We start from the raw sequence: 25,465 nt of genomic DNA, 5'->3' as shown, positions 1-25,465 counted from the left end.
GACCAGGCAGGTTTTATGCCGGGACGCAACACCTCCTTTAACCTCCGGAAACTATTTATAAATCTGCAGGCTACACATGAAAATGTAGGCACAAGAGTAGTAGTCACCCTCTAAACAGCCAAAGCGTTCGATTCAGTAGAGTGGGGATATCTCTGGAGTTGTCTTAAACGATACGGCTTTGGTCCAAACTTCATCAAATGGGTACAATTACTATACCAAAACCCTACAGCCAGAGTGGTGGCAAACGGATGGCCATCTCAGAAGTTTGACCTCCAGAGAGGCACAAGATAAGGCTGTCCGTTGTCCCCACTACTGTATGCTCTGGCTGCGGAACCATTGGCTATTTCTATTCAGACAGACCCAGAGATTATAGGATTAAAAATTGGACCCCTTATGGAAAAAATCAGCATGTATGCTGATGATACATTACTATATCTAGCCGACCCAGGCCCTTCACTCCACCGAGCCCTTCAAACAATTGAACGATTCGGGAAGTTCTCAGGTCTTAAAATAAACTGGGGGAAATCTCAAGTCTTACCAATAGACACCTTCCCACTCACGGAATTCCAAGCCACCTTACTACTACAAAGAGTAGACACAATCAAATATCTAGGAATATCCACCTCCAAAAATACAGCAGATTATATAACGCTTAACATTAAGCCACTATATTCCCTTATTAAAACTAAAATCCAATCATGGACTCGATTACCCTTAGGGATATGGGGCCGCATCAACCTTATAAAGATGATATTACTCCCTAAAATATTATACATACTCTGGCATGCCCCAATTTACATACCCTTAAAACACTTTAAAATATTTGAGTCCCTTCTCAAATCCTTTGTGTGGGGGAAAAATAGACATAAGATATCATGGCAAGCCCTCAAAAACCCAATAGTCGTGGGAGGTACTGCACTCCCAGACTTTAATCACTATTACATTGCGTCCCAACTGTCACAACTATACCATATAGACAAGGTGGATAGTGAAAGATTTCGACTTCTACTTTGCCCACAATGGGCACAAAGAACCTTAGATTCAATATATGCTATCACCATGGGCACAAGGACCAATGAAGGAAACATACATAAGACGTCCCTGATGTACCATTATAGACGTATCTGGGAACTTGCTAACAATAAACTCAACATACCTAGACATAATGACTATACTCCCCTATGGTACAACAGAGACTTGCCAGAACTCCACTGCATCCAAAACCCTGAGCTTTGGATAGAGAGGGGTATATTCTACCTACACCATATATGGTCAAATGAAACCCTCAAAAGCTTTAATACCCTTAAAGCAGAATTTAATCTGCATGGCAATATGTTATTTAGATTTCTCCAATTGAGACATGCAACACTGGCCCAATTCTCACAGCCCCCACTACAGTCATCTCCCAATCCTTTAATAGCAATTATAAAAAACACAGACCCAAAAAAATTGATCTCGTGTTTCTACACCATGCTTACCACTCCAGTAGCCACAAAACTAGCATACAGTCTCAAACCTCGTTGGGAAAGAGATCTGGGCATATTAGAAGATGAGGAATGGGAAGAAGCATTGGACACTCACTTGTAAAGCGGTATCACCCAAACTATCAGGTTGACAGTTATACATAATACACCGTGCATACCTAACCCCGCTTAGGGTGGCCAGATACAAACAAAATTACTCAGCTTTGTGCCCAATGTGTAAGTCCATAGGTTGTTCATTCTTTCACCTCCTTTGGTCATGTCCACAAATACAGGGCCTCTGGAAACAGTAAACTTCCTGCACGATAACATGGGCTTCCCTGTGACACTGGACCTTAAGCAATGTCTGCTAGGTATATTTCCAGACCCACTGGATAAATACACTAAGATATTTTTACAGGAGGCTCTTTTCTCGTGTAGGAAGATGATAGCTAGGAAATGGATGCGTCCCTCACCCCCTGAGACTAAAGAATGGAGATCAGATATAAATGGGACACTCCCCTATAAACGGATTATATACATCAATAGAGGATGCCAGGATAAATTCAATAAAATATGGGACCGATGGCTACAGGATTCGGAAACTTGCTCATGATTGATATACACCCCTTTTACACCAGAAATACACCTTACCTTTAATGAAAGTATTGTATCCACATTTTACATTAAGTGATAAAATAATAGAGAACATCAGAAGAAACTTAAAGCAGAACATTAATATATGTAAACATCTTTATTTATCGTGCAGTTACTGTATAATGTATACATGTATGCATATATGCAATTAACAAAACTTGTATGCAATTTGGTTCAAAATAAAAAACTTTGTTTGGAAAAAAATAAAATACTTTAATATCACTTTAATGTTTTATCTGGTTATCTATCTGTCGAAAAACAAAAGCAATAAAGTATTCAACAGTCTACAAAACTTTTTTTTTTTTAGGTATAAGTGTATTTATGTTATATTTAAAAAAAAAAAAAAAAAAAAGGTTTGTGAAACAGATGAAGTTGGGCGATACTGCCCTAACTAAACATGTAGTATGGTAAATGTTGTTGCTAAAATCAAATTCTTTTATGTCTTCAAGAAAATGCTTTATATATGCAAATTACTTCAGCCATTTGCTAAGCCATATCCCTCTTCAGCAGATGTCTTAGTAACTCATTACTCATTACAAAGTAAAGTTTTAAAACCAAATATTGCAGAAATCAATAAAACCTTGCACGTAGAAACTTCACCAGATCCATGTGATAAAATATTTCCTGAATTGAAAAAGGAAAAAAAAGAATGTCTAGTGAATTAGTAAAGAAAATTTAGAACAATGAACAAATAACACACAGGATTGAAAAAAATGCATGCATTAGACTTTTATGTTTATGTATTTTGTGAAATATTTTGCATTGCAGGAGCATTTTTGGACATTATAGCAAAATGTGAAGTATCACGTGTCCTCCTCCTCATGCTGTTGCAGGTAAACAGTAATTCTAATCTATTTATGCAACAAGGAAGCTGTTCTGTTGATACAAATGATTGAAAAGTGTTATTGGCATACAACATAATTTTAAAACACATTTTTTCTCACTTTGGTATCTCGGATGACAAAATTATTGGTCAAATCTAGTTGTATGAAAAATGTGCTCATATGTGGTCATCCGTAGATGTCTTTTTGTTCTGTAACCTCTTTTAACCACCTCAATACAGGGCACTTAACCCCCCTTCCTGCCTAGATCATTTTTCAGCTTTCAGTGCTATAACACTTTGACAATTGTGCGGTCATGCTACACTGTAACCATGTGAATTTTTTTTTTTTTTATCATTTTCTTCACAAAAATGGAGCTTTCTTTTGGTGGTATTTAATCACTTCTGGGTTTTTTACTTTTTCCTTTACTATTTTTTTTTTTTTGTAGTAAGTAATTTTTCTTCTTCAATGATGGGTGCTGATAGGCTGCACTGATGGGCGGCACAGATAGGCGACACTGATGGGCGACACTGATGGGCACAGATAGGCGGCACTGATGGTTGGCACTGATGGGCACAGATAGGCGGCACTGATGGGCAGCACTATAGCCAGCAATGACTGGCATCACTAATGGCCACAGATTTCTGCCATTTGTGGGCACACATTGCTGGCAGTGGTGGGCACACATTGCTGGCAGTGGTGGGCTCTTATGATCAGTGCCCTGATTACATCCCTAGATGTCCTATGTGAGGAGATGCCGCTGATCGACTCTCCTCTCCTCACACTTTGTCAGTGTGAGGCGAGGAGCACCGATTACCGGCATCTCCGTGTTTACATGTTATTGGACACAGCCGATCACATGGTTAAAGAGCCGCGGCTCTTTACAGATATCAGGGTCGCGCCGTGTCCTAGCAACACGGCGCGATCCCCATGCGCCGTTGTTCTGGGAAGCCGTCGTATGACGTCCACCCAGAACGAGAGCCGCACCTCCCAGCTGTCATTTGAGAGTGGGCGGGTGGCAAGTGGTTAAACATACTTAAAGGGATTGTAAAGGCAGAAGTTTTTTTTTTTTTTTTTTTTTTTTTTAATTTAATGCATTAAGATAAAAAAAAAAAAAAAACCTTCTGTGTACAGCAGCCCCCCTAATATTTACCTGAGCCCGCCTTTATCCAGCGATGCTGCCGGAGTGTCTAAGCTGCCTGGGACTCCCCTCCTCATTGGCTGAGAGCAGCCCGGTGCGATTGGCTCCCACTGCTGTCAATTAAAATCACTCAGCCAATCGGGAGCGAGAGGGGGCAGGGCCAGATCGCAGCTCTGTGTCTGAATGGATACATGGAACTGTGACCCAGATAAGAGGAGGATCCAGGCTGCTCTGTGCAAAAGCAACTGCAAAGAGCAGGTAAGTATAACATGTTTGTTATTTAAAAAAAAAAAAAAGAAAGACTTTACCATCACTTTTAAGCAGAGCTCCACCCAAAAAGGGTTTGCTTCCTCACCCCTCTGCTGCCATATTTGGCACCTTTTTGGGGGGGGGAAGCGGGTACCTGTTTTTGACAGGTACCTGTCCCCACTTTCGGGAGAGCCCGCTACGGCAAGATCACCTGGAAGTTTGGCCCTCCTCCTTCCACCGCCGCCATGCCATTCAGAAAGTGCAGTGCGCTCCGTGCATGTGCAGTAGGGAACCGATTGTGAAGCCAGATAGAAGCTGCACTCCTCACAGTACTCGAACATTTAATGATGCATGTTTCCAAATGAATGCATTTTACATGTTTACTGTGCAGACAGTCAAATAAGGCAGAAGAATCCTGGTTTCATAACATTCTTAACATAATCCAGTTACACCGCTTCACAAAAGTTTTTCGCACACACAGATGGGACAACAGTACCAGGAGCTAAAATGCTAATTCTTGAAGCTGTTGGTCATCAGTCATCAAGAAAACATGTATTTGAACCCTTGTGGATACCTATATTAAGGATCTATATCCAAGATGTTTCCTTTCTCAGGAGCAGGTTATCCCAGCTACCACCCCTGTAAGACTTTCTCACTTGTTCTATGATCATGCAACGTAATTTGTTAACCAAATGGCTGTGTGCGGCAAAATGTATTGCAACTGTTGGGGTCCAATTCCTTTCCATAGTCTTTTGTGTTCTATAGCCAGTTTTATGTCACTACAAAATGCAAAACTATGCAAAACTAAGTGTATTAATCAATACTTAAAGTGACATAATACATATGTCTTATCAATAAATTCCAGTTAACATAAATACATGAATATATGCAGCAACTTTACTGTGCAAAATGAAAGCGTACAGATCCTCCCGCTGATGACTGTGAAGGGTAATTACAATTGTCCAAATTCAACAATAAAGTGTATGCATCTCCTCATGTCTGTGTGCTTCCAGTAATCACCGCAAGTGTTCCTCCACCATCCCCACAATCTGCTTACCGATTTATAAGTTGACCTAGAAGTGAATTGGTGAGATAATGCCTTGCCCTTTAATTTGGGCTTTCACTAGTGACTTCCTCAAAGGCTTTTTCACCTTTGAGTAGGTGTTTTGGTAACTTTCACCTAAAAAAAATTGTGCTATTGGTAGTGAGGAGGATTTTTTTTGTTGTTCTAGAATCCTGAACACTGGGTTGAAGGTGAGCTGAAATTACATGCCAGAGGAATATAGTTTATCTGTTGTATCCGGTAATACAAAACTGACACCCGCAGAAGTAATTTACATCTGTTATTTGGGCCACAACATGTTAATTAAGTAGGGTATAGTCAAACCTCCATGATGGTTTTTTTTATTGATTGTTTTGTACGAGGATGAGTCGCATGATAATTGATCTAAATTCTGTGAAGAAAACTTTTTTAGAGCCAGTTCACACCAGAAATTGTACATGAGCGTGTTGCATATTCCTGTGAGATTCACATGTGATGCGATTTTAGCCCATTCACTTTAAATGGGTTAAATCGCACTGGAAAACCTCAAAAGTAGTGCATCACTACTTTACAAAAATGCACTGCAATTGGATTGCATGGTATTTCTGTACCAAGCGATCCGGTGCAGGTAAAGGCACTGCGTTTGTGACCTTTTTTTGGGTTGTTGTTAACTTACAGCGATGACACCCACAGCAGATTGCAACTGTAGTGTGTTTTGAACACGATGTGGGCAACGCGCACGTAACACAGGTTTTCTGCACTCCGTTCTGGTATGAACGGGCACTTAAAGCAGATATACATGGGAGGCTCCAGCATAATGAAAAGTATATTTGGTAACCAAAAGATTTTCATTATATTGTTATGGCCAGCTGTCGCAAAGGGAAAGCGTGAACAAAACTGATGTGTTACATCATTGTTAAAATTCAAAGGTTATGTGTGTTTGTGTTTAACAAGTAGTTTATAGTCTATTGTGTTCTTAAAGTGGTTCTGAAGCCTTAAGGGTTTTTTTTTTTTTTTTTTTTTCTTTATTTAAATATTCTTTATTCATTACACAGTGTTATACAATAATTACCATCAACGGTAAACATTACAAAATTCGTATGCACAACACTCCAAATACCGAAATATCCTAAAACGTACACTCGTTTTTTCCCTTTTTTTCCCCACCGTACCTACCCCCCCCAACACAGGAATTTAACTGATACTCCTTAGGTAGTTCCTTGGCACTCTATACCTACACCTCTCCTTCCTGCCCACACTTTACATGGGGTACCCTATTTCTTCTAACCATGGGTTCCAGATTTTTTTGAACTCCTTCAGATTTTTCCTCACATATACTACCTTTTCTTTCCAAACCGTTTCTGTCACTGATCTAATCCAGTCAGTCTTTGAAGGGGGTCCCTCCGCCTGCCACCTCATAGCTATCCATTTCCTTGCCTGAAAAAGGCATCTCACCACTGCTTTGTTTATATTGTTGCCTCTACCTTGGCCTTCCCCCAACACCCAATACACATAACTTTGCATCCATTTTCAATCCTAATTTAAAGATCTTATTTATAAATTCTAATATTTCTGTCCAGTACCGATGTAATTTTGGGCATTTCCATATCATATGGATCAAGTCTCCAGTATTCTGGCATCTTGGGCAATTAGCATCCGTCCTCCGCCCGAATTCAAACAGTCTCTTTGGTGTATAATATGCCCTGTGTAGGAGCATTAAATGTGAAAACTTCTGTGCGGGTGATACCGAGACCTGATGTCCTCCCTCCAGCATCTTTTTCCATTGCTCGTCCGATATGTTACCCACATCCCTTTCCCATTTACTTCTACACTTGAGCTTCCCTGGTCTCTCCATACTACCTCTACATAATAATGGATACATTTCTGCTATGGAGCCCCTGGATCCATCCGAACTACCCATTCTGCAAATAATAGGGGAGAAACTCCATCTCGGGCCCTGTTCCCCAAATAGCGCCTTTAGGGCATGCCTTATTTGTAGATAATTGTAGTACGTGTAGTTCGGAATATCAAATTCCTCCTTTAATGAGGTGAATGTTTTAAGCCTGCTACCATTGTACAATTGAGCCAATTTTACTATTCCCTTTGTTTCCCAAGACTTTATTTTCCTCATTGGTATTAGTTCTTGTAGGTTCTTATTATCCCAAAGGGGAGCATACCTAGCCATTCCTCCCACACCTTCCAGAGTTTTAATGGATTTCCACACTTTCAACATTAATTTAACTGTGGGGGGTCTAGAGGCAAAAGAATTTGCCTCCAGAACCTCCGCTAATGTTTCATGTGGCGCTCCCATGGTCATTATACCCTCATTGTTTTTATCCCCTGACCCTATATGCTGTAACTGAGATGCTAAAAAATAGCTTCGGGGGTGTGGAACCGCCATACCCCCCTCTCGAGTTGATAATTGTAAGGTTTGTAGGCTTATCCTAGATTGTCCCCCTTTCCATATAAGATCTCTTAACATTGTGTCTATTTTTTTAAACCATTTCTTATAAATCCATATTGGTGAATTCTGCAATATGAACAACATCTGGGGCAACCACAGCATTTTGATCAAATTGCATCGTCCAGCAACTGATAAGGGGAGCCTCCTCCATAGATTAATTTTATTTTATTTTTAAACTTCGTCAACAAGGGGGCCAAATTATGATATATATAGTTACCTGGGTCCTTTGTTATATAAATACCTAAGTATTTTACTATCTCCACTATTTCTATTTGTATACTATCCAAATATGCATTTTTCCTAATTGGGTCTACCGGTAATAGCATTGATTTTTCCCAGTTTATGGTGAGGCCAGATATCTTTCCAAAACTCGTGAATATATCTATCACTTGCTTAAGTGAGCACTCCGTATCTCCTAGGAATATGAGGACATCGTCCGCATATAGTGCAATTCTCTCCTCTCTCCCCCTTCTCCGGAACCCTTCCATAAGCTGACTTTGCCTCACTGCTGCGGCCACCGGTTCCATGGCCAAGGCAAAAATCAGAGGTGACAGAGGGCACCCCTGCCTTGTGCCTCTTTCAAGTCGGAACCCATCTGAAAGAACGTTATTAACTTTGACTTTGGCGCTGGGGTCATTATATAAAATTTCAACCCACTTCCTAAAAGATGGGCCGAAGCCAAACTCCTTCAGGACACGCCACATAAACCCCCATTCAAGGCTATCAAACGCCTTTACCACATCCAGCATCATAACCGCCCTTGAACCCGTGTTCTCTATAGGTATTTGCAGGTTTAAAAAAAGCCTCCTGATGTTCCTACTAATTGTCCTCTGGGGAATAAAACCCGTTTGGTCTGAGTGAACTAATTTTGAAATTTTTTTTTAAGTCTAATAGCAAGAATCTTTGCCAGAATTTTAGCATCTGAGCAAAGCAAGGAAATAGGTCTATAGGACCCAGGCTCTAAGGGGTCTTTCCCCTCCTTAGGCAGCATAATAATCGTGGCTTCGGTCATTGATTTAGGTAATTTCCATTCTTCCTTTGCCCAGTCAAGTACATTAAGGAGTTCCGGGAGTAAAATTTCCCCATATTTTTTATATGTTTCAGCAGGGAGGCCATCGGTGCCAGGGGACTTCTGATTTGCCATCTCTGCTACAGCCGTTCTAATTTCCTCTATTGTTATCGGGGCCTCTAAAACCTCTCTGTCAGTGTCTGTGAGGGAGGGTAGTTCAATATTCTTGAAAAAACTGTCCATTTCCTCCCCTCCCGCACCCCCGCGGGACTTATACAGCTCTTCATAATATTCCTTAAACGTATTGCTTATCTCATCTGTCACAGATGATATCTCTCCGCCCATGGTTCTAATAGCGGGGATTGCGGAAGGTGGGACACTGGCCCTAACAATATAGGCCAACATCTTACCAACTTTTTCCCCTTCCCCATACGCTATTTGTTTTTGGAACAATCTTTTGTTTTCCGATTTCCTGACCATTACCTCTTTATATGTTTGTTGCTTATTCTCCCACATACTACGAGTGTTGGAGGATGGCTCCTTCACATACTCCCTTTCGGCTGCAGCTAACTCTGCCCTGATCTTAACCTCCCATTCCAACGATGTCTTTTTTGTCCTTGAAACCTGCTGGATAAGTAAACCCCTCAGATACGCCTTTAAAGCATCCCACATCACCCCTCTTGTTGTTGTATCCATATTAAAGTCTATAAATTCTTTCAACTTGCCTACAATCTCATTCTGACCTTCTTCTATTTCGAACCATATTGGGTTCATCCTCCACAACCCACCTAATTTATTATTCCTTATATTTACCATAGCTGTCAACAATGAGTGATCCGACACCCCCCTAGGTTGGTAAACTATATCTTTGATTATTTGGGAGGCTAAATTATTGCCCAATATAAGGTCGATTCTTGAAAGTGTGGAATAGGAACCCGAATAGCATGAAAATTGCTGTGCCACCGGGTTCCGTATTCACCAGAGGTCCAATAATCCAGCTTCTTCAAGAAATTGACCCATACGCTTTTCTTGTGGCCCCCATCCCTGATTACCTGGGAGAAACCTATCCATTTTTTTGTTAATAACGACATTGAAATCCCCAACTACAATAACTGGTATGCTAGGTCTATCAGCTACAAACTCCAGTAAACAATACAGAACATCTAATTTGAAAGGAGGGGGGATGTAAATATTTGCAAATATGCATTCCTGATTTTCTATTATACAATGTAGAAAAATATAGCGGCCCTCCCCATCTATCTTGCACTGCCTGCAGGTAAACACTACCCCTCCACCAATAAACACGATACACCTCTAGAATACGAGGTGTGTACCGTATGGTATTGGTACTGATAATGCTTAATCTTTATTTGACATTTAGTGTCATTGGTCAAGTGTGTCTCCTGCAGGCAGGCAATACCCACTTTAAAAATATCCAGCATATCAAAAACAGCAGCCCTTTTTTCAGAGGTACCCAACCCCCGGACATTCCATGATCCAATATTCAATACCATTGACTATACTGTAACATGATTATCAGCCACATCTGCAGAAAAGACTACAAGGGGAGAGATACATCGCAGGATGTCTTGCTATATTATGCCCAGGACTCCCACCGTCACTAATACCACCTGCATCCAATCTGCCCCTTGTTCTACTTTACTCCCCATTATCAACGAAATAATTTCCCTATTTATCAAATACTAAATTAGTGATCCTTTTATTCACAGAGCATACCCATGTTTCCACACTCCACACTTTCCTAATATACTCATATTCTACTGTGCCCTGCATATCATTACATAACCCAGTGTACCAGATGCCATACCTGATTTTTTGTTGTGCCAGGTGTGTTATTATATAAACTAGTGTACCGTGTAATTTCTTATTATTCAGTGTACCCACTCGTACCCTCCCATGTGTTCTTCCTCTTGTGTTCCCTTTACCCCCCCCCCCCCTCCCTCCCCTCCTCCCCTCCTCCCCAACTCAGAATTATAAAATCCCCCCCCCCCCCCCCACCCAACCCATACCATTCTAGGTTACCCCTCGAGGCTTGTTTAATGACCGTCCCATACCACCCCACCCACACCCGACTCGTAACTCCCAATCCCCCTTCCCCCCTCCCCCCCCCATCTCCCTCCCCCCCATCACTGCAACTACATAAACACTTATTTTAATCCACCTCCATCCAAAACCAACTTCCATTATACCCGTGTCTGAGCCTATCCCTGCTCCACATAAGCAATATTAATTTCTTTTACCCTTCCCCACCTATATGTGATATATTCAAACCAATTTCCACAATTATTTCATTGACAATTGATCCTTCTTGTCTTCCAAACATGCCAACGCACTGGCAGGAGAGTCAAAAATCTGGCTTCCTCCCAGTGCGTTTATCCGAAGCCTGGCGGGATACAGAAGGGCATATGTGACATCAAACTTTTGCAGGCTACGTTTAACTCCCAGGAATTCAGCTCTGCGCTTCTGTAGATCAGGGGAGAAATCTGGATATATTGAAATCCTAGTGCCGCCATATAAAACTTTCCCCATCTCTCTAGCCTTCCGAAGTAGCCTGACTTTATCCTTTTTTACCTTAATGCATAAAATGCCTTCTCTGCTGCAGAATCCCCCCAGCCCCCCTTATTCTTACCTGGCATTCATCCAGTAATTCTACATCCACGCAGGAGGGACAGACTTGTTTCATTTAAGGTGGAACATTGGGACATTGGTCCCTAGGCTATTCAACTTTACAACAGTGCCTTGGATGAACAATCTGGTCTCCTCTCACATTGGCTCATAATTGGAGCACTCTTCGTGAGACTATGCGGGTACCACCCACTCAGACAACACGCTAATTATTCACAATTCCCACTAATGGTGAGGTGTGCAGTGTCAATATAAACCCATTGGTCCTTCACATGGATCTTTGACACTGAATGACTACACCAGAATGTATTTAAACACTAAACTTTCTGAACCCTGGGCCCCTGAAGAAGGTATTGGAACACCCAATACCGGAAACGTGTCGTGCATTTGGGCATTTATATTGTATGAGTTTTCACTTAATACATTGGTTTGTTTTATGTAGCACATGATGTGCATTCTTTCATATATGCGATCTTGTGTATTTGCATTTTAATACATTAAATTAAAGAATAATTTTAATTAACCTTGGAGTTGGTGATCCATTTAAAGTCCCAACTAGGGGGCATATACTTCTATTTCTATTGAAAGGGATGGGACCACCATACTCCAGATGAAATGATGGGATCCTCCTTCTGGTTTATATTCTTACCTGAGCCCAATCCGATCCAGCAACGTGCAGGAGGGCAGCAATTCTTGCCGCTGTCTTCCTTCTCATTCGGCAGATTGATAGCCGTGGGAGCCATTCGCTCCTGCTGTTGTCAATCAAATGCTGTGACGAGGGAGCACAGGCGTCGGAAGAGTTGCCCAGTCTGTGTCAATAGGCACAGACAGGGCGGCTCAAGCACAAGCCCGCACAGGTGCCCCCATGAAAAGACACTTTCCATGGGGGCACTCGCTGAAAAGAAGGGACCTGGAGCGCACTGGCAGGGGACCTGGGCTGCTCTGTGCAAAACCATTGCACTGAGCAGGTAAGTATACCATGTTTGTTTTTATTTTAATTAAAAAAAACAAAAAAAAACACAGGTTTAACATTACTTGAATCTCAAGATAATGTGAAACCTAGAGCAAAGAATTTAATGGAATGGGATCTGATCAAGACTTGGAAAAGGAAAAATAGATTTGGAATGATTGCTGTATATTCTTGCAGGCCTAGCTCTGTGATTTATATCTAATGCAGATTGTAACATCATGTTGTCTGCATAATCTATTCCACTCTTCTCTCTCCCAAACCTACAGTACTAGGAGGAGTACATAAAATGGCATTAAACCTTTGGCATAATGCTTATTTGTATTTTTGTTTACTTATCTCGCATCTGAACTATTGTAACATTTCTTAATTTAAGATTCTCTCTCTCTCTCTCTCTCTCTCTCTCTCTCTCTCTCATTTCAGCCGCCTCCTCAAAAACTTCTACCAGAACATGCACAGACTCTAGAGAAGTATGACTGGGAAGCTTTTGACAGTCACAACCATGGTGAGGACCTTCCAGACCCCCACCCCCACCCCCCAGATGCCTGCATAGTTTAATTGATTGTCTCTCACTGCCATTTCCGGTGTCATTACAATTCTAAATGTCAACTGGGGGTGGAATCCTCCAATAATATCACCAGCATTCTTCCCTCAACCATAAGACATGGTTGACAGCTTAGTATGCAATGCTCAGACTGTAGCTCTGAGTAAGCTAAGAGAGTCTACTTTCCAGAACATTTATTGGACAGAAATAAAACAAACAAGTACATGAAGACAAGTAAATAATTCCGTACAGGGTAGCAGTTACATGATTGCAATCTGCTGATGTACGTTGTACACGTCGATAAATGCCAAAACATGACAAATAGTGTGTAGATTCCTGTACCTGTTTCTGATGGAACTGCCTCCTTTTGACTTTGAGGCGTTAAAAACAAAATTTCCTTTATAAATTTTTATGCAATTTTAATAGCATCACCCAAAAACATTATGTACTGTTGAGGTATGTATCTTCATTTTATTATTGGCTCATTCATACTTCCCATGTTTTAGTAGTACACCATTCATGCAGTGGTGGATTTTAAATGTGTGTTGCACTGCGCTTCATTTTTGTGCGTTACACCCCATTAATTTTGAATAGTCGGCCTAATACACTGTGCCATAACTGCTGTGGCTTTTTTGTTTTTAGGTGTTAATGCGTTATAAAAATTTGGGCACTGTAAACATAACCAGTTTAATGCAGCCATAAAGCTTTATACCGCCCCCGATACCTTACCTTCTTTGTTGGCACAGAAGTATACTTATCACATTGTTGGACCACTAAAGGTGCCCGGAAAAAAGGTGGGGCAGGAGCTGAATTTCCTACTACAGGAGGGTTGCCATGGGTTTCGGGGCTGGTGGATGATTTTAAGAGATTGCTGCAGGTGTGAGCAGACTTTCTTTCAGTTTCTAGTTTAGCAGCATGATGGGTTTATTTTCTGAGAACAGAACTATATAAATATAAAAATATATATATACACACACACACAATCTAAAATGTCAGGTTTCTGTGATGTTATAAAAAATGTATCAAAGATGGATCATTTCAGACTTTTTCCACCTTTTTAGTTTCAATAGTTTTTATTGAATTTTATCAAGAAAAAGGTACAAACTATACCATGAATATGGCATGATACAAACATAATAAAAGTAGTATCTGCTTTCATATTTAATCAAGCAATAGTAAGCCCCTATACAGTGTAGAAAATGATGGATTATTTAGTAGAATATCTTAAAAAAAAAAAAAAAAAACTTAATGAATTGTGAAAGGGTGAATCTCCCCTTCCGACACCCCTTCTGGGTTCACGCTGTGCCCTGGGAAGGGAGATTCAGTATCCCTGTTAATGAACTAGCGTTTGGTTCAGGCTTTGCAGTGCTTACCAACTTACCCATCTTGATTAGGGTCTAGCTATTGCTTTGAGCAAGAAAATACAACTGTTTGAAACAGATTACACTGTATTTTAAACATTAATGAAAGGAGAAAGGAAAAATTAATAATAGAAATTAAAACGTTAGCGTACACAACTCCCTAGATTTTGATTGTAAATCATCAATAGCACTCAGAACTTTTTGACTTATACCAGTCAGTCCACGGTTTCCATTGTTTGTTTGTGTGATGCTTGAAATTTACCCTGGGATGATGCAAACATAATTTCATAAGTGGTGTGTGTGTTAGTCGTCATAATTATTTCCTTCATTGTAGGGGGTTCCTGGTCTTTCCAGTGTCTTGTAATCACTAGCCTGGTGCTTAGTAAGATGTGGGACGCTATCACCCTGGTGTTTTTTGGGAGTGAGTCTATACCCAAAGATAGAATAGCTAATCCTGAAGTTTTAGGGAAATTTTGTTTTACTATTTGTGCAATCATATCAAATACTTTGTCCCAAAGTTTACGTATGTTTGAACATTCCCAAAGAATATGGTATAAGGTACCTATAGTGTTACATTTCCTCCAACATAATGGGGAAGCATGAGTGTCAAATTTAGAGATTCTATGTGGGGTTAGATACCAGCGCAGTAAGATTTTTTTGTGTTAATTCCCACAAGTTAATGCATTTAGAGGAGGCATACGTTGTTTGAAGTGCATGTTTCCATTGATCTGGGGTGTAGTGTTCTCCCAGTTCCTGTTCCCAAGCCTCGATATTAGAAAGTTTAGTAAATGTTAGCTTATCGTTTAGGGCGTTATAAAAGAAGAGAGATTCCTTTGAAATTACATAGTTACATAGTTATTCAGGTTGAAAAAAGACACAAGTCCATCCAGTTCAACCTTAAGTTGAATGTTTGGTAAAGTATAATATTATTCTCCAGGGTAGTTGTATGGAGAGAGGCGGGTTCTTTCAGAGGAAATGATTGATCTGGAGGTCTCTATAGTGTTCAGATTCTCCCAAATCAAATTTAATTTGTAGTGCTCTAAACGTTTTCATTGTAGGTCCTATCATAAGGTCCGCTATGTTCATGATACCTTTTTCTACCCATTGCGTTATGTGGAGATCAGGTATGATTCCAGATAGACTAGTGATAGGAATCGGTAGTGAAGAGGTAGGGGAGTTAATTTTTTGTTTTTCTGTCAGTGTTTTCCATGCCTTTAGTGATGCTTCCATCGAGGGAGCTAAAGAATTGATGCAGGTAGGATTGAATGTACTTACCATTAAATAGTCATAAAGATTATTGTTTAGAGTTTGGCTTTCCTCTAATTCTTGTGATTTGGGGAACCATGTTCTCAATTGCGCCAGAATTGCGGCAATATAGTAATCTTTAATCAAGATGTTTCCCACTCCTCCCACTTTTCTGGAAGCTATTGATTTTTTGAAGGCCCAGCTTGCTTTTTTTTCCTTTCCACAAAAACCTATTGACTATAGATTTGAATTTTGGAAAAATAAGTATTGCGAACTGGAATAGGAAGCGACCTGAACAGATATATTAATTGAGGTAGTATCGCCATCTTAAAGGCTGCTAAACACCCTGACCATAATAGTTCCGACTTAGCTAAATCCTGAAGTCTCGATGTCAGGGAGTTGAGAAAGGGAACATAGTTGGCCATAAATAGGTCTTCTGTAGAAGCGGTTAAAGAGGAAGTAAACCCTGATGGGTTTACTTCCTCTTTGTTTCCCTGCAAAGGTAAAGCATAATGGGCTACTATGCATCGCATAGTAGCCCATTATGTGTCACTTAACTGACACAGGTGCCTGCGATGTCACCACTGTCCCCTCTGCTACGGAGCGTCCATCTTCTTTCTGGGTATTGTGGCTCCGGCGCTGTGATTGGCCGGAGCCGCGATGACGTCACTCCCGCACATGCGCACGGGAGCAGCCACTAACGGCATATCACCGTTAGCAGCGAGATGCTCAGTGCGCCTGCGCGCCGCTGTCTTTATGCAAATATCTCCTAAACCGCGTAGGTTTAGGAGATATTTCTTGGACCTACAGGTAACTTTAAGGTAATTGCCAGATATTTAATACCATCACTACTCCACATGTATGGAAACCGTGAACTGAGCCTGTTTTTTAGTCGTGGGCTCAAGCCCATACCTAATATGTAGGATTTGCTTTAGTTCACCTTGTGATAGGAGACTTTATTGAACATTTGTAGTGCGTCATGTACTGAAGCCAGGGATTTTTCAGGGTCTGTGACCATCAAAATGATATAGTTGGCAAATAGGCTAATGAGATGTTCGGATTTGTGGACTAGGAAACCTTTGATACATTGGTGTGATCTGATATAAGTTGCCAAGGGTTCTAAAATTAAGTTAAAAATTAAAGGGGAGATTGGGCTACCTTGGCGGGTTCCATTCGTTATATTGAATGGTTTGGAGAGTACCCCTGAGATATATACCTGGGCTGAGGGTTCTGAGTATAAGGCCATTATTGCCGTCAGAATGGCTCCAGAGAACCCAAATTTTCCTAGGACCATGTTTAAGTAACCCCAGTGGACTCTATCAAAGGCCTTCTCCGCATCCATTGCTAGCAGCAGAGAAGGCTTTCTCTAGGCTTTGGCAATGTGAATAATGTTTGTTAGCCTCCTAGTAGCATCAGAGGTCTGACGCCCCCTAGTGAACCCAGTCTGGTCCTAATGTATTCGATGAGGTAGACTATCTATCAAGCGGTTTGCAATAATTTTAGCATATAATTTTAAATCAGTATTTAATAGTGATATGGGTCGAAAGTTGGCTGGGGTGTTCGGTTCTTTCCCTGGCTTGGGCAAAGTCACTATCAGAGCATTCAGCATTTCTTGTGTAAAGGAGGAAGAGGCCGCGGCTGCATTAAATAGTTTGCCCAGGTGAGGCGATAAGAGGAGTTTGTATGTTTGATAATATTCCCCTATGAAGCCATCTGGGCCCAGGGATTTGTTAGCAGGTAGTGAGTCTATAGTTTTGTGGATTTCTTCCATGGCGAGTGGCAAGTTTAGGCACTCTTTGTTGCAGGGATAGTGTCGGAAAAGATACTTGCTTTAAGAATTCAGTTATCATTGTGGTAGTGGGTTGGGTTATGTCTGCATCATCTTTGAGATTATAGAGGGTGCCATAATAATTGCTGAAGGCATCCGCTATATCCTGTGGCTGGTGCATTTTGGTTTTGTTTGTGGGGTGTAGGATATAGGAAATTTTGGTTTTACTTCTATGGCCCTTAAGTTGTTGCGCTAAGAGCTTCCCAGCCCTATTTCCATGTACATAATGGGTCATTTTAAGTCTCTTGGTATTTTTTTTTTTTTAATTCCTCTAGTAAAAGGAGTCTGAGATCATATCTCAATTGGTTTAATCTATTGGATATTGAAGGGGATGATTGTTGTTTGTTTTTGGATTCTAAGTTGAAAATTTCATCTGTGATGTCTTGTAATTTCTTTTGCCGCTGCCTCTTCGCCCTGGCCCCCAGTTTTATGAAAATCCCTCGAATATATGTCTTATGGGCATTCCATAGAGTAAATTGGTTTTGCACAGAGGGTTCATTTATGGAAAAAATATCTTGTAAATGTTCCTCAATAATTTGTTTGGTTTCTGGTTGCTGCATTAGATAAGAGTTGGTTCTCCATAGCGGAATTGCGTTGACTATGGAGGCATCTGTTATAGATAGTGTTATAGAGGCGTGATCTGACCACATGATGTTAATGGATGAAGAGACAGTTTTGGCTAGAGTCTGTTGGTCCACCAGAAACAAGTCAATTCATGTGTATATATGATGTGGGGTGGAGAAGAATGTAAAGTCTTTTTCCCGAGAGTGCAAGCACCGCCACACATCGTATAAGTTTTCTTTATGCAGAGTTTCTTGAAGGGATGTAGTTTGATGTTTCGCCTTTGTAGTGTCTATGGATGGGACAGGCACTAGTTGAAGTCTAGATAAGGGGGTGGTAGTTGTGCTGTGATAAAGGAGGGGGAGGGGGGAGAAGGAGGGGAACTAAACTAAAGTGAATATAAAAAATATCAGATGACCTAAATATATGAGTAAAGTATGTGAAAAAAGGACTCACAGATGCAAATATATAAATAAAGAAGTGGAATACAAACACAAAAAAATACCACTTAGTAGTGCATAACAAAAGTGCTATAATCAAACAAAAAAAGAAATATATAAAAAATAATGAAATAAAGGTATATACCAGCAAGCAGTGTACAAGGGTATGTGAATCAGCTTCAAAAGGTGCATAAATCCAAAGTATATCAAATATCACGAAAACTATCAAATGAAATAGCTTAAAACGTGTATATATATGTGCTAATATTATGATCAACGGATGGCATAAATACACAAGTGTGTAATTATTAACAATAAAAAAGAAAGAAAAAATGTGAATAAAATATACCGTATTTATCGGCGTATAACACGCACTTTTTTTCCCCTTAAAATCAGGGGAAAATCGCGGGTGCGTGTCATACGCTGATCCCCTGCGATCCGGAGCAGCCAGATCTTCAAAATCGCCGGCCGCGATTTGAAAATGGCGCCGAAATACACAGAGCCGGTCCTCGGCTCTTCTCGGCCACTTTCGTCTTCACTCGAGCGCCGCTCGGCTAGGTTCGGATAGCTCCGCTCATAGTCACGCCCATCCCGGGCGGGACTACGAGTGGAGCCGAAAGTGAACGACAGCCGCCGAGAAGAGCCGAGGACCGGCTCTGTGTCTTTCGGCGCCGGCGGCGCCATTTTCAAATCGCGGTCGGCGATTTTGAAGGACAGGATGGCAGGGGTCCGGGATCACAGGATGCATGGCTGCACTGACATGGCTGCACTGGGGCAAGGCTGCACTGAGAAGGCTGCAATGATGGGCATTTAAATGTAAGTTTTTTTTTTCCTTCAACTTCCCTCCTAAAAATTTTTTTTCCCTTAAAATTCCCTCCTAAATTGGGGTGCGTGTTATACGCCGATAAATATGGTATATAAAAATTATTGGTAAAAGTCTATTAAATAGTCCCAGTGGTTGATGTTAGTAACACGCCAACACTTGGCGAAAAAATAAACTCCAAAAATGAAAAAAATGAAAATAAAGTGACAGCAGTCCCACCACCAAATGTGACACTTCTGGATGCAGATTAGATACTAATGGTGGACAAGGGGTGGAAGGAGAGTGTACTTCAAGTGAGGGCACCTCCGTGTTCCCAGGCCCCTTATCTTACAGCTGTAAGGTATACAGCATATGTAGTGGAGGCCCAGCAAATGGGGAAATCCAAAGGTACAACAGATGGTGTTGATTGATGATGCAGTATATCATATGCAGAGACAAAAAACGAGCGGCATATAGTATAATTCCATTTGATGTGAAGGACCCAGGAGGGGGGGGGGGGGGGGGGAGGATGAAGTGGGAGAGAGGGAGGGGGGGTTGCACTCACTTGTAAGCAATGAGCGCACGACTCAACCCACGAGCGCCGAGCTCGTATAATCCCAGGCTCTGGATCTTCCAAAAACTCTCCCCGCTTCCTGTTCCTCACCGCCCGTTATGCAGAGTTATGATGTGCGGTATAGAAAACAGAAACCGCACATAGCGTAATCCCGTATACCGTATACTTTATTAGATGAGTAACGAAATATCATGCACTTACATTTAAAAATAGCTGGGGGGTAAAACATCCACGAGCGCCGAGCTCGTCACATCCAGCTAGTGTGTGGCAGCGTCCCGTGCTCCTAACGCGTATCGTCACGTCACGTGACTTCGAACGGGACGCTGCCACACACTAGCTGGATGTGACGAGCTCGGCGCTCGTGGATGTTTTACCCCCCAGCTATTTTTAAATGTAAGTGCATTTATTTTCATTTTTTTCATTTTTGGAGTTTATTTTTTTGCCAAGTGTTGGCGTGTTACTAACATCAACCACTGGGACTATTTTTAATGGACTTTTACAAATTAATTTTATATATATTTTATTCACATTTTTTCTTTCTTTTTTATTGTTAATAATTACTCACTTGTGTATTTATGCTATCCGTTGATCATAATATTAGCACATATATATATACACGTTTTTAAGCTATTTCATTTGATAGTTTTCGTGATATTTGATATACTTTGGATTTATGCACCTTTTTGAAGCTGATTCACATACCCTTGTACACTGCTTGCTTGCTGGTATATACCTTTGTTTCATTATTTTTTATATATTTATTTTTTTGTTCGATTATAGCACTTTTGTTATGCACTACTAAGTGGTATTTTTTTGTGCTTGTATTCCACTTCTTTATTTATATATTTACATCTGTGAGTCCTTTTTTCACATATTTTACTCATATATTTAGGTCATCTGATATTTTTTATATTCACTTTAGTTTAGTTCCCCTCCTTCTCCCCCCTCCTCCCTCCCCTCCCCCCCCCCCCCCCCTCCCCCTCCTTTATCACAGCGCAACTACCACCCCCTTATCTATACTATTGTTTTGTCTGTTTTGGAGCAGTTTTGTGTGTTGCAGCAGGGTCCCTTTAGTATAGGATTCAGTTGACAGCGCAGGAGTCTTTTCACGCAATTTCTCACTACGTTGAAGTCGCCACACAGCACTAAAAAAACCCTTTCCTGTGGGTATTTATTTTCCTCATGAGTTTGTGAAAGAAGCGAATCTGGGGCTTGTTTGGGGTGTACACGTTTACAATAGTACAGTATACATCACCTGGTTGATGTCACACACCAGAATCCGGTAACGTCCTTGAGGCTCTATACATTCTGCATGTAAAACAAACGCTACAGTTTGTAGCGTTTGTTTTACAATTCACTTTCTTTGCCAACGCTACAAACGCTCTTATTGCAGTCATTACTCCTCTGGCCTTTGAGTCTGCATTGGCAAAGAAAGTGAATGGAAAGTTCTTGTGTTTGCACACTGGAGTGGACGCATTACAAAAGTGCATTTCCTGAGCACATAGGATGTCAGATTGATTTGTCAATACTTCTTTCCATAGGGATTTCCTTTTTTACATGGTGATTAAGCCCTTTGGTGTTAATAGATAAGAACCGTATAGCCATGAGGAAGTTTTTGTGAAATATGATGAATTTGATCTTTGTGTGAACATACATAAGACACGAGCTCCCTCTTGTGGGCTTTTTGAGAAGTGTTTTATCTGTCTCATGATAGAAGTACTCACTGTGAATCTAGGAGTGTCTCAGAACATGCAAAATATTTTTTTTTCGGATCTTTATGCAGTCTGATTTCCATGACTTGTGGAAACTTTGGTGTGATGAGCTTGAGGCTTGACAGGCAGCTGTGTAACTTCAAAAATAATAAGAAAAAACAGAAAAAGAAAAGCCAAACATAGAAAACATAGTATGTTAAGTAACATTGCAACTTTCCACAAACTTTAAAGTGAACCATAAAGGAAAAGTCCTCCATATGGTTCTAGTGGGTTTTACCTGTGTGCAGCTAATTGCTGCTCAAGTTATTTAGGGGGTGAGTTCAAGCCTAAAGGCTATCCCGATTCCTCTCGTAAGGACACATGTTAACTCCTATTCGGCAGAGAATGTTACTTGTGCGATTTGGCTTTCCGTTGCGTTACTGTTTTCCAGTCTGGGATGGGTGTTCGTCGATTGGCTGTAACGTCGTTGTCATCACTGGGGTCTGGAAAAAATTTACAATCCTTTAGCAGGGAAATGCCCTTGTCCAGGGAGTCCACAACATACGTTTGATCCTGTTTGGTGATGGAGATTCTAGTGGGGTACCCCCATCTGTAGGGTATGGTATGGTTCCTGAGCACCTTTTGTGATAGTGTTAAGATTTCTTCTTTTTTGCAGTGTGTGCTGAGACAGGTCAGCGTAGAATTGCAGATTCTGATATTGGGATGGAATTTGTTCCTGTTTGCGCATTGTTTGCATTAGTTGCTCTTTTACATGAAAAAAGGGCAGGTGCAAAATCGCATCTCTGGGGACTTTATCAGGAAGTAACGATGGCTTAGGTAAGCGATATATTCTGTCTATAGTAACTTCCATGTCAGAGGTCAGCCAGAAGGGAAGTAAATAAATCGATCGCATATGATCGCAGGTCTGACGGTTGCACCAACTCCGGGATCCCCCTAATTTTTAGGTTGTTCCTGCTGGACCTGTCTTCAATGCCTGCAATTTTGTTTTTAATCCATGCTGTTTCCTCTTCTTGTTCCTCATTTGCATCCACCAACTCATTTATGGTGGAGGTATACTCCCCCATCTTGCTTTCAATATGCTCCACCCTGGTCTCCACTGCACTCAGCTCCCCACCGAATCTATGCATACAGTTCATCATGTCTGTTTGCAGTGTGCGTCTGAGAGATACAAGCATTTCCTTAAGAACAGGGTCCATCACAGGCTGATTCATATTGGGAAAGGTAGTAATTGAATCAGGGAGTTCTCTGGTGTCATCCCCTGAGTCTGTTACAGGACTCATTGCGGGGCTGCATCCAGCGCCATCCAGCTTTAATTTGGCTTTAGCGGGGCTCCCTGATGGTGAGGAGGAAGGGCGGGAGTGCTGGCTGCTGTAGGACTCATTATTTTTAGGGGATGATGCTGCTCTATTCGGTTTAGGCTTGTGTTTGTGAGTCCGGGTGGGTGAGGGTCCAGCACCATTTTGCTTACCTCCATGCTGCGGCTGTGTAAAGTAGTCCTTCAGCCATTTAGACATGGATGACCCTTTTCGTTTGTCCATCATAATCTCCAGGGGTGCCCGGATCGGTTCGCCAGCTGGGGGAGTCGAAAAACGGAGACCTGTGTGCCGATTTTAGCCGCTGTATCCACCAAAGTACCGGAGCTCCGGGATTAAGCTGCTATTTGGCTCCACTGCAGGCCACACCCCCACTTTTTCCACCTTTTAATGTGACCTATAAACTGTGCAACTCAATTGAAAAACAAACTGAAATCTTTTTAGGGAAGTAAAAATAAAAAAAACTAAAATAATGTGGTTGCATAAGTGTGCACACCCTCTTATAACTGGGGTTGTAGGTATGTTCAGAATTTAGCAATCATATTCAAACTGATGTTAAATATGCGTAGTACACACCTCCGAATATTTATAGTGCCACTGATCAACCCAAAATAAAGTTCAGCTGTTCTAGTAGGTCTTTACTGACTTTTTCTTAGTCGCATCCTACAGCAAAAGCCATGGTCCGCAGAGAGCTTCCAATGCATCAGAGGGAACTCATTGTTAAAAGGTATCAGTCAGGAGAAGGGTACAAAACCATTTCCTAGGCATTAGATATACCATGGAACCATTACCAAGGACTGGACAGCCCTCCAAAATTGATGAAAAGACGAGAAGAAAACTGGTCAGGGAGGCTGCCAAGAAGACTACAGTAACATTAAAGGAGCTGCAGGAATATCTGGCAAGTACTGGCTGTGTGGTACATGTGACAACAATCTCCCATATTCTTTATGTCTGGGCAATGGGGTAGAGTGGCAAGGTGGAAGCCTTTTCTTACAAAAACACATCTGAAGTCTCTGAAAAGCATGTGGGAAAACATGTTCTGGTCTGATGAAACCGAGGTTGAACTTTTTTTGGCTATAATTTCAAAATATAGGTTTGGAGCAAAAAACACCACTGCACATCACTAAAAGAACACCATACCCACAGTGAAGCATGGCGTTGGCAGCATCATGCTTTGGGGCTGTTTTTCTTCAGCTGGAACAGGGGCCTTAGTCCAAGTAGAGGAAAGTATGACCAGTTTAAAATACCAGTCAATATTGGCACACAACCTTCAGGCTTCTGTTGGAAAGCTGAACATGAAGGGGAACGTCATCTTTCAGCATTAGAACGACCCAAAGCATACATCCAAATCAACAAAGGAATGGCTTCACCAGAAGAAGATTAAAGTTTTGGAATGGCCCAGCCAGAGCCCAGACCTGAATCTGATTGAAAATCTGTGGAGTGATCTGAAGAGGGCTGTGCACAGGAGATGCCCTCGCAATCTAACAGATTTGGAATGTTTTTGCAAAGAAGAGTGGACAAATATTTCCAAATCAAGATGTGCCATGCTGATAGACTCATACCCAAAAAAGATTGCTGTAATAAAATCAAAAGGTGCTACAACAAAAGTATTAGTGTAAGGTTGTGCACACTTATGCAACCAGAATTATTATAGTTTTTTATTTTTACTTCCCTCCACCTAAAGGATTCCAGTTTGTTGTTCAACTGAGTTGTACAGTTTATAGGTCACATTAAATGTGGGGGGAAAAAAATCTGAAGTGATTTATCTTTGTCTCCTTTTTTTACATCACAGAAACCTGACATTTTAACAGGGGTGTGTAGACTTTTTATATCCTATATGTGTATATGTATGTATAAAATATATATATTTAACATTTTTTTTTTTATGTAACAAAAGCTTTATGCTAAGATAGGGAATTGGACATTTCATAAACTTTTGAGGTTCATAACTCTGTGCACTAAAATGTTTAGCTTCCATATTCTTGTTTTAGTTATTGGCTCATCCTGTGATTAGTATAGAGATGACGGCAAAACCCTGGGAGGAGTATCTTGGCTCAGATTAGTAATTTGTTGGCTTTACTTGTCTAGCAGGTGTTGCCCTTGTAATTATTTGACTGAAACCTCTGGTATTGTAAGGTGTACTGGTATTATAATTTAGGTGTGCTATGATTCAAAAATAACTAGTTATTTTTGGAGTTGAGATTTGTAAGACTTAATAATAATATTATTGTTGTTAATACCCACTTAAATGTAATAAGAATACTAATACATAGTAAAGTTCTCCTGTAGCTGGTGGTTGTTGGCAAAAGAAAAACACAACCTTGTACACACAATTTTATATTGTACGTAGATATAAATGCAGACACAACTGCTAAATGACACTGCTAAATCGAAATATAAATAACAAAATAATAAGACCATATACTTGTGAGAGAGACACACACACACACACACACACACACACACACACACACACACACACACACACACACACACACACACACACACACACACACACACACACACACACACACACACACTATATCAACTGTATACAATGTCTATTTTAATGTATGTATGTTAATATGGATGTAAACCCTTTCATATACCCAATGAAGTAACTGGCCTC

General features: G+C 40.9%; 1 protein-coding gene across 2 annotated transcripts in view; it reads left to right on the top strand.

Annotated features, from left to right (window-relative positions):
- The window catches only part of LOC141103291 (40-kDa huntingtin-associated protein-like), a 92,674-nt gene that overhangs the window by 50,804 nt on the left and 16,405 nt on the right, over positions 1-25,465 (top strand). For both annotated transcript variants that reach the window (XM_073592717.1, XM_073592716.1), the window contains exons 8-9: positions 2,886-2,950; positions 12,880-12,961. In XM_073592717.1, the coding sequence (XP_073448818.1) occupies positions 2,886-2,950; positions 12,880-12,961 (147 nt within the window). The remainder of the gene's footprint in view (positions 1-2,885; positions 2,951-12,879; positions 12,962-25,465) is intronic.

Source organism: Aquarana catesbeiana, linkage group LG07, assembly GCF_042186555.1.
Source record: "Aquarana catesbeiana isolate 2022-GZ linkage group LG07, ASM4218655v1, whole genome shotgun sequence".
Lineage (NCBI taxonomy): Eukaryota > Metazoa > Chordata > Amphibia > Anura > Ranidae > Aquarana > Aquarana catesbeiana.
This window is presented reverse-complemented; position numbering and strand designations above follow the sequence as displayed.